Source organism: Rhinatrema bivittatum, chromosome 13 (assembly GCF_901001135.1).
Source record: "Rhinatrema bivittatum chromosome 13, aRhiBiv1.1, whole genome shotgun sequence".
NCBI lineage: Eukaryota > Metazoa > Chordata > Amphibia > Gymnophiona > Rhinatrematidae > Rhinatrema > Rhinatrema bivittatum.
This window is the reverse complement of record NC_042627.1, coordinates 62,087,008-62,100,590: the sequence shown is the minus strand read 5'-3', so window position 1 is coordinate 62,100,590 and position 13,583 is coordinate 62,087,008. Positions and strand designations below refer to the sequence as shown.

At 42.2% G+C, this 13,583-nt stretch overlaps 1 protein-coding gene across 1 annotated transcript in view; it reads right to left on the bottom strand.

The window, feature by feature from the left end:
- ADAMTSL3 (ADAMTS like 3) overlaps nucleotides 1-9,495 on the bottom strand; it is a 412,023-nt gene extending 402,528 nt beyond the window's left edge. Inside the window, 2 exon segments of the mRNA XM_029574962.1 lie at nucleotides 6,865-6,964; nucleotides 8,688-9,495. Of these exon segments, the coding sequence (XP_029430822.1) occupies nucleotides 6,865-6,945 (81 nt within the window). The 5' untranslated portion in view covers nucleotides 6,946-6,964; nucleotides 8,688-9,495.
- Between the last annotated feature and the right edge of the window lie 4,088 nt (nucleotides 9,496-13,583).

Here is a 13,583-nt window from a genome sequence, read left to right as displayed (position 1 = left end):
AGAGATGTAGTTAAGTTTCATAGGAAATCAGGCAATTGCACTTTTTCATTCTGAGTAACTGGCTATAGCAAAATCGTTATGAGCTGATTTACATGATTTTTCAGCCCTCTAGTGACTCTGCATAATTTATTTATTTATTTAAAATCTTTTCTATACCATCATTAAGTTATTTACCATCACAACGGTTTACAAAGTAGGCACAAATAATAACAAGAAAATAGTTAAAAGTTATAGAAGTGCCAAAGATGTTCCGGTTACAAAGAATTTTAATATAAAGACTAATTGGTGAATTACATATATTTTTCCTTCTGGAACATGTTTCATGATTGAGGTACATGTAAATCTCATCTGCAATTTTAAATTTTAACAGAGAGGTAGATTTTAAAAACATACGTGCGGGTACTTTTGTTCGCACCACCACCACGCGCAAGGCCGGGCAAAATCGGCAGCCTGCGCGCGCCAAGCCGCGCAGGCTGCCTCCGTTCCCTCCGAGGGCACTCCAAAATCGGAGCGGCCTCGGAGGGAACTTTCCTTCCGTGTCTCCCCACCTTCCCCTCCCTTCCCCTATCTACCCCACCCCCCAGCCCTACCTAAATCCCCCCCCTACCTTTTGTTGTGCAAGTTACGCCTGCTTGAAGCAGGCGTAACTTGCCCGCGCTGCCTCGGCATCCCCCAGCGCAGGCCGCAGTGCCGGGGGACTCAGGACCGCCCTCCCGGCCCGCCCCCGAACCGTCACCACGCCCCAGACCGCCCCCTGACCCCGGACATGCCCCTCCCGCCCCTTTCACGAAGCCCCGGGACTTACGCGCGTCCCGGGGCTTTGCACGTGCCGGCGGCCTATGCAAAATAGGCGCGCCGGCGCACAGGGCTTTTAAAATCTAGCCCTAAGTGTATCAGTGTGATTGAAAAAGGAGTCAAGCACATAGAGGCTAAGTGCTAGATGCAATTTTGCTGATGCCAGCTTTCCCTTACTTCCTTTCTTTGCCACTTTTGCATGCAATACTGCCTTTGCAAATCTGTTCACAGCTTAGTACATCAGCCTCAATATTTTAAAATATTTCACATTTTTAATTGTGGCAAAAGCTTAACAATATTCCACATAATGATCCGTGAATAGTATGGCTTAGTAAACATATCACTTCCCATCTACCAGGCTGTCATAAAACTGCAGAGAGTTGATGGAGCTATCTTAGAATTACCACAGTTTGTCTTATCTAATGGTAATGCAGCAAACATGGCCCCAATAATGATAAACGGGGATAGGGCTGGATGTGTAATACTATTCCCAGCACACGGCTATAATGATGGTGCCTTGTCCTGCACAGAAAAACAAATAAACTGTAATAGATTAGTTACAAAACAATTGAGCCAGTAAAATAAAAATCGTCTTTAGGAGGTTCCAGTTATTTTTTACACCTGTTCTGAGGAAAAGTTGTTAAATGTGTTGTTCCGTTACTACCACAAGCTCGGTAAAACATCTGGCAGACTGGAAAGGGGCAAAATAGCACATAAATCCGAAGCAAGTCATTTTCTGAGTGGCTTAGCTCCAGACAACAAAATTGCTATAGGTAGATAGGCTGAATCGGTCACAGGTTGTTTTATAAATAGCTTTGTGAATCGGTTTTGAATTTTACCCAACTAATTCAGATAGTTACAATTAATTACAATGAACTTGACTTTTTTAAAATATGCTTTATGCTGGTACATATCATGAAATTGGACACAATACATTGTAATCGGTTTAATTTATAAATTACAGTAAGGTGTTTCGCCCAAGTCCAGACACACATAAAAGTAAATTTCTGGAATGAACACTCCTTAAGATTTTTTTTTTTTTTAATTATTTTTCATCACAAAAGATTAAATGTGATGCATACTTTATTTTTCTGTGTATTCATTGCATTTGCTCAGCTTCAAGTTATGAAAAATGTTAAATCTGGCATGTAAAAACCCAAACTGTATTTGCTAGCGTAGACTATAGATTTCAGAAACCGCTAATCGCCACATAATCTGGGAACAACTTTCCAACAGTGCGCAGAAGTATAAACTCAGCAGGTACCCTTTACCTGCAGAGTTCACACCAACTTTCAAAGGGAAAACGTTCACGCACGGACCACCACACATGCACATCCTTTTTCCAGGAAAGTATACGTGTGCTTTTCAAATTTTAAAAGTATGCACGTACGTACTAACAACTCCCACCCTCCTGGAACGCCTCTGTCCGTGCATCCAATTTCATACACAGTGGCATAACTTTACAAGCAGATAGGGCCTTTAAAAATTGTCTTCCCTATTTCATGCATAAAACACTATTTTATGTATGGAAATGCTTTGAAAATTGCCTCCCAAATGCTAATTCTTCCAGATATTGAGCTAGGGAAAGCTTTGCCATTGCAAGAATCCATGCACCTATCATATTAATTTGCAGGTTTATTCATATAATTAAATGTGTGTCACAGACAGTAACAGCTCTATGTACTTAATTTCAATTAATTATTTGATTTACGATAAACTAAAGTAAAATCTATAGAGATTCACATATTATTTTAACAGGTCAGCAGCAGTTTAGTAAAATGGGCTTTACTATATTCAAAACAATCTCCCAAAGTTACAAGACCTCAGAGCTCTCATTTCATTTGATAATACTGTAATCTGAGACATTAAAAAATAGAAAGACATACTGTACAGTAATACATTTCATAGTGTATGTGTGTATATATATATCCCCAAAAAAAGGCACTATCTTATATCATGTATAGGTAGGGCCTCATGCATATATACACAGTAAACAAAAAAAACATGCCTACTCCCTATCTACAAAATTATACACTTTCATTATTCAGTTTTATTCAACAAGAATTTCACACGTTTTATTCAAACTAGCAAGCGTATTCCACAGTGGACAAATACATTCTAAATGTTACGATTGGCAGTCCGGGTGGCAAGGCCATGGACCTCGCTCTCACCTGCCTCCCAGATGCTGGTCCAGCCTCTCCTCTTCTCAATGCGACTGCCCCCCAAGCTCCCCCACTCTCCTCAGCCTGGGGCCCTGCTCCTCTGCATGACTGACTGCTGTGTTGCTGCAGCCTGATGCGGCCCAGGGCAGGATGCCGGGCCTAGCCTGCCTTTCTGCGACGCCTGATCACCAGTCCTTCCTAGGCATGCGGGCAGCCAATTCCCCCACATTTAAAGGGCCAGTGGTGGGAACGGCCAGGCGGCACTCCCTGATGTCATCACCCAGACAGCCCTATAAAAGGCTGAGGCTGACTCCCATCCAGTGCCTCGGCAATAGGGTATCTCGTTTCGAGAAGTGCTTTGCCTCCATGTTCTGATTCTTGGTCCTGGTTCCTGTTCCTGCTGTGCATTCCTGGATCTCGCTCCTGTTCCTGTTTGGCAGTCCAGTTTGTCCCGAGTTCTTGTCTTTGCGGCCAGCCTCCCCTTATCTGTCTTCAGCGTCTCCTGTGGTCCTCAATCTTCCTCTTCGTTCTCCATCCCCCTGGATTGGATTTCTGGCTTGACCCTCAGACTAGACCTCGACACTGCTTGATCACCACCTGCCACTGACCACTACCTTCTCTCCATCTCTGACTGAACTCCACCTGCCTCAACAACTGCCAGGACCGCGACATTCTCCGAACTATACCTGCCTCAGACTGAACTTAACCGTGCCTGACTGCTCCCTGCCCTGATCACTGCTTGCTCTGACTTTTGCTTCCTTCCCTGTGCTGGCCTGCAGCGTCTTCATCACCTTCAAAGAGGCCTGCACCAAAGATCAGCCAGCCCTGGCACCCAAAAGCTCAACCTAAGCGAAATGTGGGCTAGTATTGGCGAAGCCCCAGTAGGACCTCTAATCCAGCCAGCTCCGCCTGCCAACAGTAGGGACCTGCAGAGCTCCTCCCTGCAGTTGTGCCAACTTTGCCTTGGCCCGAGGGTCCACATCTGCAACACTAAAGATATTAAAAACTCACACCCTTCATACCTACACCCCACACTCACCCATAACCTCTTTATAAAATCACACTTAGCTTTACTGCAAAAATTGCCTCTAAAGTTAGAGGACCAACTTTTGACTATTACCCATATGAAATATACAAAATATTTATTTAAAATGTACAACAAACTTATTCAAATGTCCCTTTATAATAAGCCCATTCTCCGGTTAACACAGTTCCAGAGTTAATAAGTCTTTTCCTAATTATAAACCAACTGGAAGCAAATCGTGTTTTAGTCTTACTACATGAAAACAGATCCAAAGATTGCTGTTGTATCCAATCACGCTGACAATGATGGAGTCATCATAGTCAGTGCAACTGGATACAACAGCAATCTTTTTTTTTTGTATATTTCATATGGGTAATAATCAAATTATATATAAATATGATATATATAATATTATATATATATTATATATATATACATATACACACACACAAAGCCTTATAAAAGTTATTCACAACCTTGTACACTTTTCATATTCTGATGTCTAAAAAATACAAGTAAAATGCACAATCATCAAAGACCAATTATAGAAATATTCTAAAAGTTATTATAATAAAAAAAAAGGAAAGTCTTGATTGCATAAGTCTTCACAACCTTTGTCATAACAAACCCAAATTAGCTCTGGTTCAAATAAGGCCCATAAAAAGATAAATAGAGCCCACCAGTATCTAATCACTGTGGCTGAGCTGATTCAAACACTCCTGCATGAAGAATCAAGCTGTTTCTTTTGCAAGAAGTGAATTTAAAGCAAGGGTGAAAACACGCCAAACAAGTTGCTACTGCAAGAACTCCAGGATCACATTATTCAAAGGTACAGATTGGGGGAAGAAAATGTCCATGTGTCTGAAATTAATATCCCTTGGGGCACTGTCAGGTCCATCATTGTAAAGTGAAAACAGTTTGGCACTGTTGCAATGAGACCATTCCTCCAAAGTTAGCAGCCATGGATTAGGGAAACTGCTATGGAAGGTCACTGTTTGGCAGTGACCAAAGATTATTTTAAAAGAACTACAGCAGTCTCTGGCTGAGACTAGGAAAAATTTTGACTGTTCAACAATTTCAAGATTATTCCACAAACATGGCCTGTATGGGAGGATGCTGGAGAAAAGCCACATGATGTGCCACATAGCATTTGCGAAGAGATATTTAGGGGACACTATACAGAATATTTTAATTCAAGAAAGCATGGGACAGACACAGGGAGTCTCTAAAGGTGTGGTAGGGGTTGTGAACATGGGCAGGCTGGATATGCCATATGATCTTTTTCTGCCATCAGGTTTCTATGTTGGAGAAGGTTTTGTCTGATGAGTCCAAAATGAAACTTTTCGGTCTCAATGCAAAGTGATATGTGGCAGAAAACAATCATAGCACGTTACCCTGCTAACACCATCGCTACGGTGGCAGCATTATGTGGCAGGGATGCTTTGCAGCAGTTGGGAGAGGAAGGCTTGTGAAGATCAAGGGAAAGACAGAAGGTGCAAAGTGTAGACAGATCCCAGAGGAAAACCAGTTCCAGTCTGACATAGGCCTGAGATTGAGGAGAAGACTCCCCATTCAGCACAAAGCCAAAGCAACAATGGAGTGGCTCAGCAAGAAGAACATGGAAAGCCTCAAGTGGTCCAATCGTAGCCCAGACCTGAATCCAATAAACAAAATCTTTGGCGAGATGTAGACTGCAGCCCACAGATGACCCCCAGCCAATTAAAAGAGCTTGAGCACTTCTGCCATGAAAAGCGGGCAAACGCTGCACCATCCCGCTGGGCAAAGTTGGTAGACTCTTATCTTAAATGACTTGTAGCTGTTATCACTGCAAAAGGAGCTGCCACCAAAGAACTTATGCAATCAAGACTTTTTGGGGTTTTAATTCTTAATTACTTTTGGTTCTACACTTGTTCTTTCACTTGTTGTCTAGATCGGTGAAACAATCTCTTTAATGCATTTTTCTTTGTATTTTTTAGACAGCAGAATGCGATAAACTGTACAAGGGTGTGAAGAGTTTTACAAAGCTCTGTGTATGAACGTATGCATGTATTTGGCAAGTACAATGGTGATTTCTGGAAAAAAGGTGTAAGTTCCAGGAAAGGGACTTGGGAGTAGTGGTGAGGTGGCACGCTGCCAAGTGGAGCTCTCTGAAATATCTCCCTAGCACATAGCCTTCACAACAATGCCAAAAGTGGTTAAAGTTAATAGTAACCACTCTCCTGTGCTCTGGCTTACAAGAGAAAGGGCGGTGCAAGCAGACGGGTGGGAGATGGAATTACTGGAAAAAAGGAAAACAGACTCGCTTATGCAAAGATCTTTCTGGGTAAGAATAAAGCAATGTGATTGACGAGGAACTTGGACATAGAGGCTGACAACAAGTTGCAGATGTTTATTTATTTAATTGATTTATATTCCACCTTTATAGATACAATGGTGATGATCTGGGTTGATTTCTGATTTGTATGTTCACGTTTCATCTTGAGTCCATGCTGCACCGGCCTAATGAAGGGAGTTTAACTCTCAAAAACTAGTTACAAATACCTTTTTGTTGTACCAATAATGTATCACCTACAGCTTGTTTGACGTCTTTTATTCCTGTGCACGTCAGTTTCGGAAAAGTTCAACAATTAGTGCAAGGGTAGCCAACTCCGGTCCCCAAGAGCCACAAACAGACCTGCTTTTCAGGATATCCATAATAAATATGCATGACATAGATTTGTATAGAATGTACGCAGTGCATGCAAATGTATCTCATCCATATTTATTATGGATATTCTGAAAATCAGGCTTGTTAGTGCAAAAGGTAATGTAGAATCTCCTTTTCGAAAGCAAGGGGCATAGGCTTATAAATTCTAACACCCAAAGTGGCACAATGCCTCCTACCTGAAGGGCAGGGAATGATATAATAGCCACAAGGCTTATCTTCCAGGTGAGTAATGTCAGTTTCTCCTGGCCAATCCCCATTCCGCTGTACTGCTTCAGCCTGAGAGAGAGAGAGAGAGAGAGAGAGAGATCATTTCAATATAAACAAACCCAAGTGTGCACCGGCAGAATCTCAATGACTAAAGAAAACTGTGCAAAAAAACGTGTTCTCTGGAATAGATGCAAATCAAACAATGCAGGTTTTTTGCTGGCCAGAAAATTCAACTTGCGACGCATGCCATGAGAAGTCCGAAGGATAAGGTAGACCCAATTTTTAAAATAATAACTCCCCACAGACTCAGGACCCTGAGAAGAAGCAGATTTTGTTCTCTTTTTCTCCTGGTATGTCCCTTTTCATCAGACCAAGAGCCTAACTGAGCACTTTCTGTAGCGCAGGAGAAGCTGACACCCGGATTCTGATCAGGACTTTACTGGTCTGGTTCTGGTCTTCCCAAAGTTGTAAAGCAGCTTTTAAAAACACTCAGCAATCTATATAAAACTGTTTGGACTGCATTGCGGTTACTTTACTAAATGGTCAAGCATCCTAAAGGAGAGAGACAGACTGAAAGCAATCCTGCACAAAAAGTGTTACTTTTCCACAAGTTCTTACAAGAGAAATCTACTAAAAAAAAAAATACTAATCTTTTGAAACACTAATGAAAAGAAAAAAAAAATCTACTCTGCCCAGCAAAACAATGCATGTCACTACCAAAATCCCACATCACCAAAAAAATCATAAAAGATTTTACATATTCCTCATAGTCACATATTTGAAAAAAAATCATAAGTGGGTTAAGTGCAATGCTCGTCTTTCAAAACATACGGCTTTTATAAACCATGTGTCCCAAAGGGAAGAGCTGCACCTGTCAAATGCTTTCAGCGAATGACTATAAATTTCAGATTCCATCCGGAAACCGACTTGCACAACCCACAGATTTGCTTTTTACCACGAAAACATTTTACAGTTTACTTGTCATTTTTTCAAATGACATCTCTCCCATCATCTACTACTCCACAAGTTGCATTTTAATTTTTACACTGGTTTTGGTCCATGTTTTATAGGAATTTATAATATGGTTGCAATTTTCCCTACTAAAAAAATACTAATTTCATCCTGATTTTTTTTTTCTTTGCACATTAGGGTGCCCTAATTTTGAGAGATCATTAATTCAAAAGAGTTATAAAAGCAGATGTAAAAGCAATTTAAAAGCAACCTGAACAGAACTAGTTGGGTGGCAAGTCACATCAAAGCTAGTCGCTAGGTAACTCTAGATTCTTAGTTGCTTTAAAAAAAGAAAAAATTGGACCAGGTGGTTCAGGCATCCTTACTCATGGCAAGCCATACAAGCCCCAAGAGACTCCGTTTTGCGTCTTCATCCTGCCATTTCCAACACTATTTAGACAACAAAAAAAAGGTTTACAGTATTCACAGTTCTAACAGAAGCACTTTCAATTCTTCCTGCCTGCTCGCAAAATGTATATGGTCCCCACGTGCGGCCAGAGAACCGGCAGTGGGAAGCCAGTGCTGTGCCCTGCTTTCCCGCAAGCCTTAGGCTAAACCTAAGTCACATGTGACAGGGTCACTTCCAAAAGCCTCCCCGGAAGGATCTGCCCTTCTGAACCCCCCCCCCCCAATCTTCAGATCCTGCAGCTCTTCTCCAGCACTGGAAGCAGTAAGCACAGCCCATTCAACTCTGAAATTGCGTTAGTCTTTAGGCTGCACTCATGGAATAAAGGAGTGTCACCTTTACTTTTTTACAGTAAAGCAATATATTTACACTCACCTTCAAGCTCCCGTGTCTGTAGCGACTGGACAATTTACACACACCCAAAAAATATATATATATATCTTCTAGTCAGATTTTTAAGGAGATGTAAATTTCATAGTACGGGCTAAAATTAAAAAAAAAAAACATCCGCGTGTCGTTTGAACAAAACGCATTCTTTTTCCAAAACACAAATGTGCCCTAGCTTCCCCCCCCCCCACTCCCAATGTGGCTCCAGGCTCCTGCGATCAGGACGCACAGACTCTGCCGCGCAGCTCCGAGGGCTGAGAGGCAATGCAGGGTCTGCGCCACGGGATAACAGCGATAGCGGCTGCACTGCAGGAAAGAGCGCCCCCTAGCGCAGGCCGCGGCCTCTGCTCCCAACCCCTGGGGAGGGAGGGAAGGAAGGCAGCACGGGACCGCCCGCTCCGCGCGCCGCTCAGGTGCTGCCGGAGCCCACAGCGTGAAGAGTTTCCGAGCCGGGGGGAAATGCACCAGGCCAGCAATGTCAATGTGCTTCAGATGTGCAAACCCAAAACAGGCGCAGGACCGCACCTGATACTCTTCTGAAGGAATATTTTATGCATCGTGCCCCACGATTTCCAATATAATCATCGTTAAGATTTCCCAAGAAAGCATTCCGAGCTTCTCTCCGAAACTAGAAAGTTACATTAAAAACAGCGCAGCTACAATTTTTCATAGTTCGTCCTCCCACTTCCTGACTCAAAACCGAATACAACTAAAACCGCTGTACTAGCAGCTGTTGGCGTCATCTGTAATGTTGCCTAATAACAGCTGAAAAGATGCATTCGGCTGCATGAGATCGGTAAATAATAAAATGAGGATTATTGTAACCGGTGGCATAGGGCTGCTTATCCACTGAACTATGCTTGATTTGTAAATGCACAGACTAAACGACACCGAGGAATCTACTACTCAGCCGTGGCTGAGAAGGGAGCGCCCCCTATTGAAACTGCTGCTCAGAGCAAGGGAAATGCACACCAGAAGGGAATAATAATGCCAATAATCGCTCCCACTTCAAAACCAGGGCTTAAAGTGGAAAAGAAGTAGAGGGTAACCTTCCCTCTTATTAGGTCTGCTACTCTTTCTCACCGCCCCCTGCTCTACCAGCCCTTACTTTATCTCCCTACCGCTTTCATTCTCTTTTCTCCCACTTCTCTCCATCTGTCCTTTAAAGCTTCCTTATCATCGGTTTAATTCTTGCCATCTTTGTCTCAGTCTTTTCTCCTCCTCCTCCATATTGCATAAGAGCATAAAATATGCCACACTGAGTCAAAACAAAAGATCCATGGAACCAGCATCCTGTTTCCGACAGTGGCTAATCCGGGTCACAAATACCCAGCAGATCCCAAAGAACAGATTTATCTCTTGATGCTCAGGCGCAGAGATAAGGGGTGGATTTCCGTTGTCTTTTCCTCCAGAAACTAGTCTAAACCCCTTGATATGTCCTCCTGCAACAAATTCCATAGATTTATTCAGTGTTACATGAAAAAAATGTGTTCTCCAATTTGTTTTAAATCTGCTGTTAGCTTCATAATGTATCCACTAGTCTTAGGGTAAATAACTGTCTTCTGTTTACCTGTTCCACGCCTACTCATGATTTTATAAAATTCTCTTTTCAACATTTTTGAGTGACATAACAGAAGGGTTGTCTGGAAAGGTTTGTCTTTTTGCCTATGATACCAAAATCTGTAAGAGATTGGACGGCCAGGAAAGAGTGGAAAACCTAAGGAGAAGCTTGAGGAAAGATCTAAGGTCTGGCAGCTAAGATTTAATACTAAAATATGCAGAGTAATGCATTTAGGATGCAAAAGCCCAAGGGAAAGGTACAGTATTGGAGGTGAAATCCTTCTAAGCACAAATGAAGAGCAGGATCTGGGGATAATTGTATCCAATGATCTTAAGGTGGCCAAACAGGTGGATAAAGTAAAAGTAAAAACCAGAAAGATGCCTGGCTGCATAAGGAGAGGAATGGTCAGCAGAAAAATGGAGGTGATACTGCCCCTATAATATGTCCTGGCGAGACCTCACTTGGAATACTGTGCACAGTTCTGGAGATTGCACCATCAAAAGGATATAAACAGGATGAAGTCAGGCCAGAGGGTGGCTACTAAAATGGTCAGTGGTATTTGTCCTAAAGCATAGAGGAATAGACTCGAAGATTTAAACATGTATGCCCTAGAGGAAAGGTGAGATAGGGGAGATATGAGTGAGACATTCAAGTATCTCAAAGGTTTCCATGCACAGGAGGTCCTTTTTCAGTGGAAAGGAGGCTCTAGAACGAGGGGTTATGAGATGAGATTGAAAGGGGGTAGACTCAGGAGTAATCTTAGGAAATATTTCTTTACAGAGAGGGTGGTGGATACATGGAACAGTCTCCCAGTGGAAATGGTAGAGACAAAAACAGTATCGGAATTCAAGAAAGCATGGGATAAATACAGGGGATCTCTAAGGAAGTGATGAGAATTATAATGCTAAATTAATTGGATGGATGGGCAGACTGGATGGGCCATACAGTTTTTTCTGCTGTCATGTTTCTATGTCTATATTTCTCTCATATCTTTCAATTGCCTCTTCTCTAAGCTGAAAAGCCCTAGCCTATTCAACCTTCATAAGTGAGCCGTTCCATCCCATTTATCATGGCTCACTTCCTCTGCACCATGTTAATTTCCGCTGTATTTTTTTTGAGATGGGGTAACCAGAACTGCATACAATATTCAAGGTGTGGTCACACCATGGATCAATATAGAGGCATTATATTATTCTCCATTTTGTTCCTAACATTTTATCTGCTTTTTTGTAGGGATGTGCATTTGTTTGAATCAAAATAGGAAATGTCAACATTTCCTATTTCATTTCCTTACATTTTCAAAATGAAAAAGAAAAAATTAGATTTCATTGTTTTTTCTTTTGTTTCATTTGAAAAAAAAACGGGAGGTGGGGGGAAACGCCTTGGATTGACTCACGGCTTCCTGAGGCCTTGGCCTTGCCCTAGTTTGATGCCGGAAGGCAAGATCCCATCACTAAGGCTTCAGCCTATGCCCAGGCCCGACACTGGGACCCAGCCCAGGACTGGATCCTATCACCTTGGCTTCAGCCCCAGCTCAAGCAGTTACTAAACTTAACAGAAAGCATGGAGTAACTTTCATGGAGCGGCAGTTAGTACCCTTAATAGAAGGTTCAGCCAGGTCAAAATTCCCATGTGATTAGCCAACACATTTTAGATCCAAGCAAGTCTTGCACTAGCACCAGCTTACCAGCTCATAGGAGTAGCCTAGTGGTTAGAGCAGTGGGCTATGAACCAGGAGATGAGGGTTTGAGTCCTGCTGCTGCTCCTTGTGACCTTGGGCAAGTCACTTTACCATAGGTACATAATTTACAATAGGTACAAACTTTACAATAGGTACAAACTTAGGCCTAGATTCATCATTCCTCCCAGAATGATAAATCTGGTGAAGGGGGGAGTGGGCCTGTAAAAGCCTACAGCCTTTGCACCATGGCAGTGCACTGGCTTATGCACTGCATAGTGCCACCATCAAAGGTGGTGCTATTTGGTGTGCTACTGCCAACGATAATGTTAGTAACATTATTGTTGGCAGCGAAGACACTGCCAACTACTCCCTTCCCCCTAAGGCCCTTTTCGTGTGCGATAAGCCTTTGATAAATGACCCCCTTAGATTGTAAGCCCTGTGGGGATAGGGAAATACCTACAGTATCTGAAAAAGTGCTGAAAAAAGTGTGAAAAGCGGAATATAAATCTAAATAAATAAATCGTTTACAAATATGCTAAATAGCATATGTTCCAGGTCAGACCCCTGGGGCATGCTGCTAATGACTTTTCTCCATCTAGAAAACTGACCCTCTGTTTCCTGTCTTTTATCCAGTAACCAAACCGCAGTAGGACACTGCTCACTTTCCCATGATCTCATAATTTCCTGATGAGTCTCTCAAGAGGTACTTTGTTAAAAGCCTTCTGAAAATCCAAATATGCTATATCAATCAGTTCACCTTTACCTGTATGCTTATTTACACCTTCAAAAAAATCTTGTAAATTGGTTAGGCAAGACTTCCCTTTGCAAAAACCATGATGATTCTGCCCCATTAAACCATATCTATCTATGTGGTCAGTAATTTTCAGGCGTGTGTTAAAGGGACGCTCATGATTGAGCACCCACTCCCTTAAGGCGGGCTGATCCACCTCTCCGGGGCACACAATACAAAATGCAAATGGGCTGCCAGAGTAAAAGGAGGCGCTAGGGGAAACTGCACGCCCCTAGCATCTCCTTGGCAGTGGGTGCCCGGGAGAGGTGGCTGTCAGCTGGTTAGGAAAATGGACATGCTGGGGAATAGCTAATGCCTTCTTTTACATGAGATTTCCATGAACACCTGCTATTAGTGCTGCTTGTTACTCTTGTTTTAGTGCACATTTTTGTTTGAGTTAAAAATCCTTTCAAATATCAAAGTTAACGTTCTGCAAAAAAAAAAAAAAAATGAGAACAAATGCTTGAGTAAAAACCTGTACCAATGTCAGTGCACCTTATTACATTAGCTCCTAAGTTTGTACCTGAGGTAGTAGTGATTTGTACAAGGTCACAAAGAGTGTCATTGGTAGAAGAAAGATTCCCAGCTTTCTTAGCCTAATGCTTTAACTACTAGGCTACTCCTAACAGAATGTGCAACATTTTAAAGATCTTACATACTTTTTCAAGAAAAATTCCAAGGATAAAAGGGAAGGGTATAGTAATGGAGATAGGCTACCACCCACCTGGTCAGGATGAGGAAAAAAGACCGTAAAATGCTAACAAAAATTTGAAAGGCTATTAAAATGGGCAATACAATAATAATGGGAGCCTTCACCCAAGTATTGATTGGGTGAATGTCATATTAGGACAT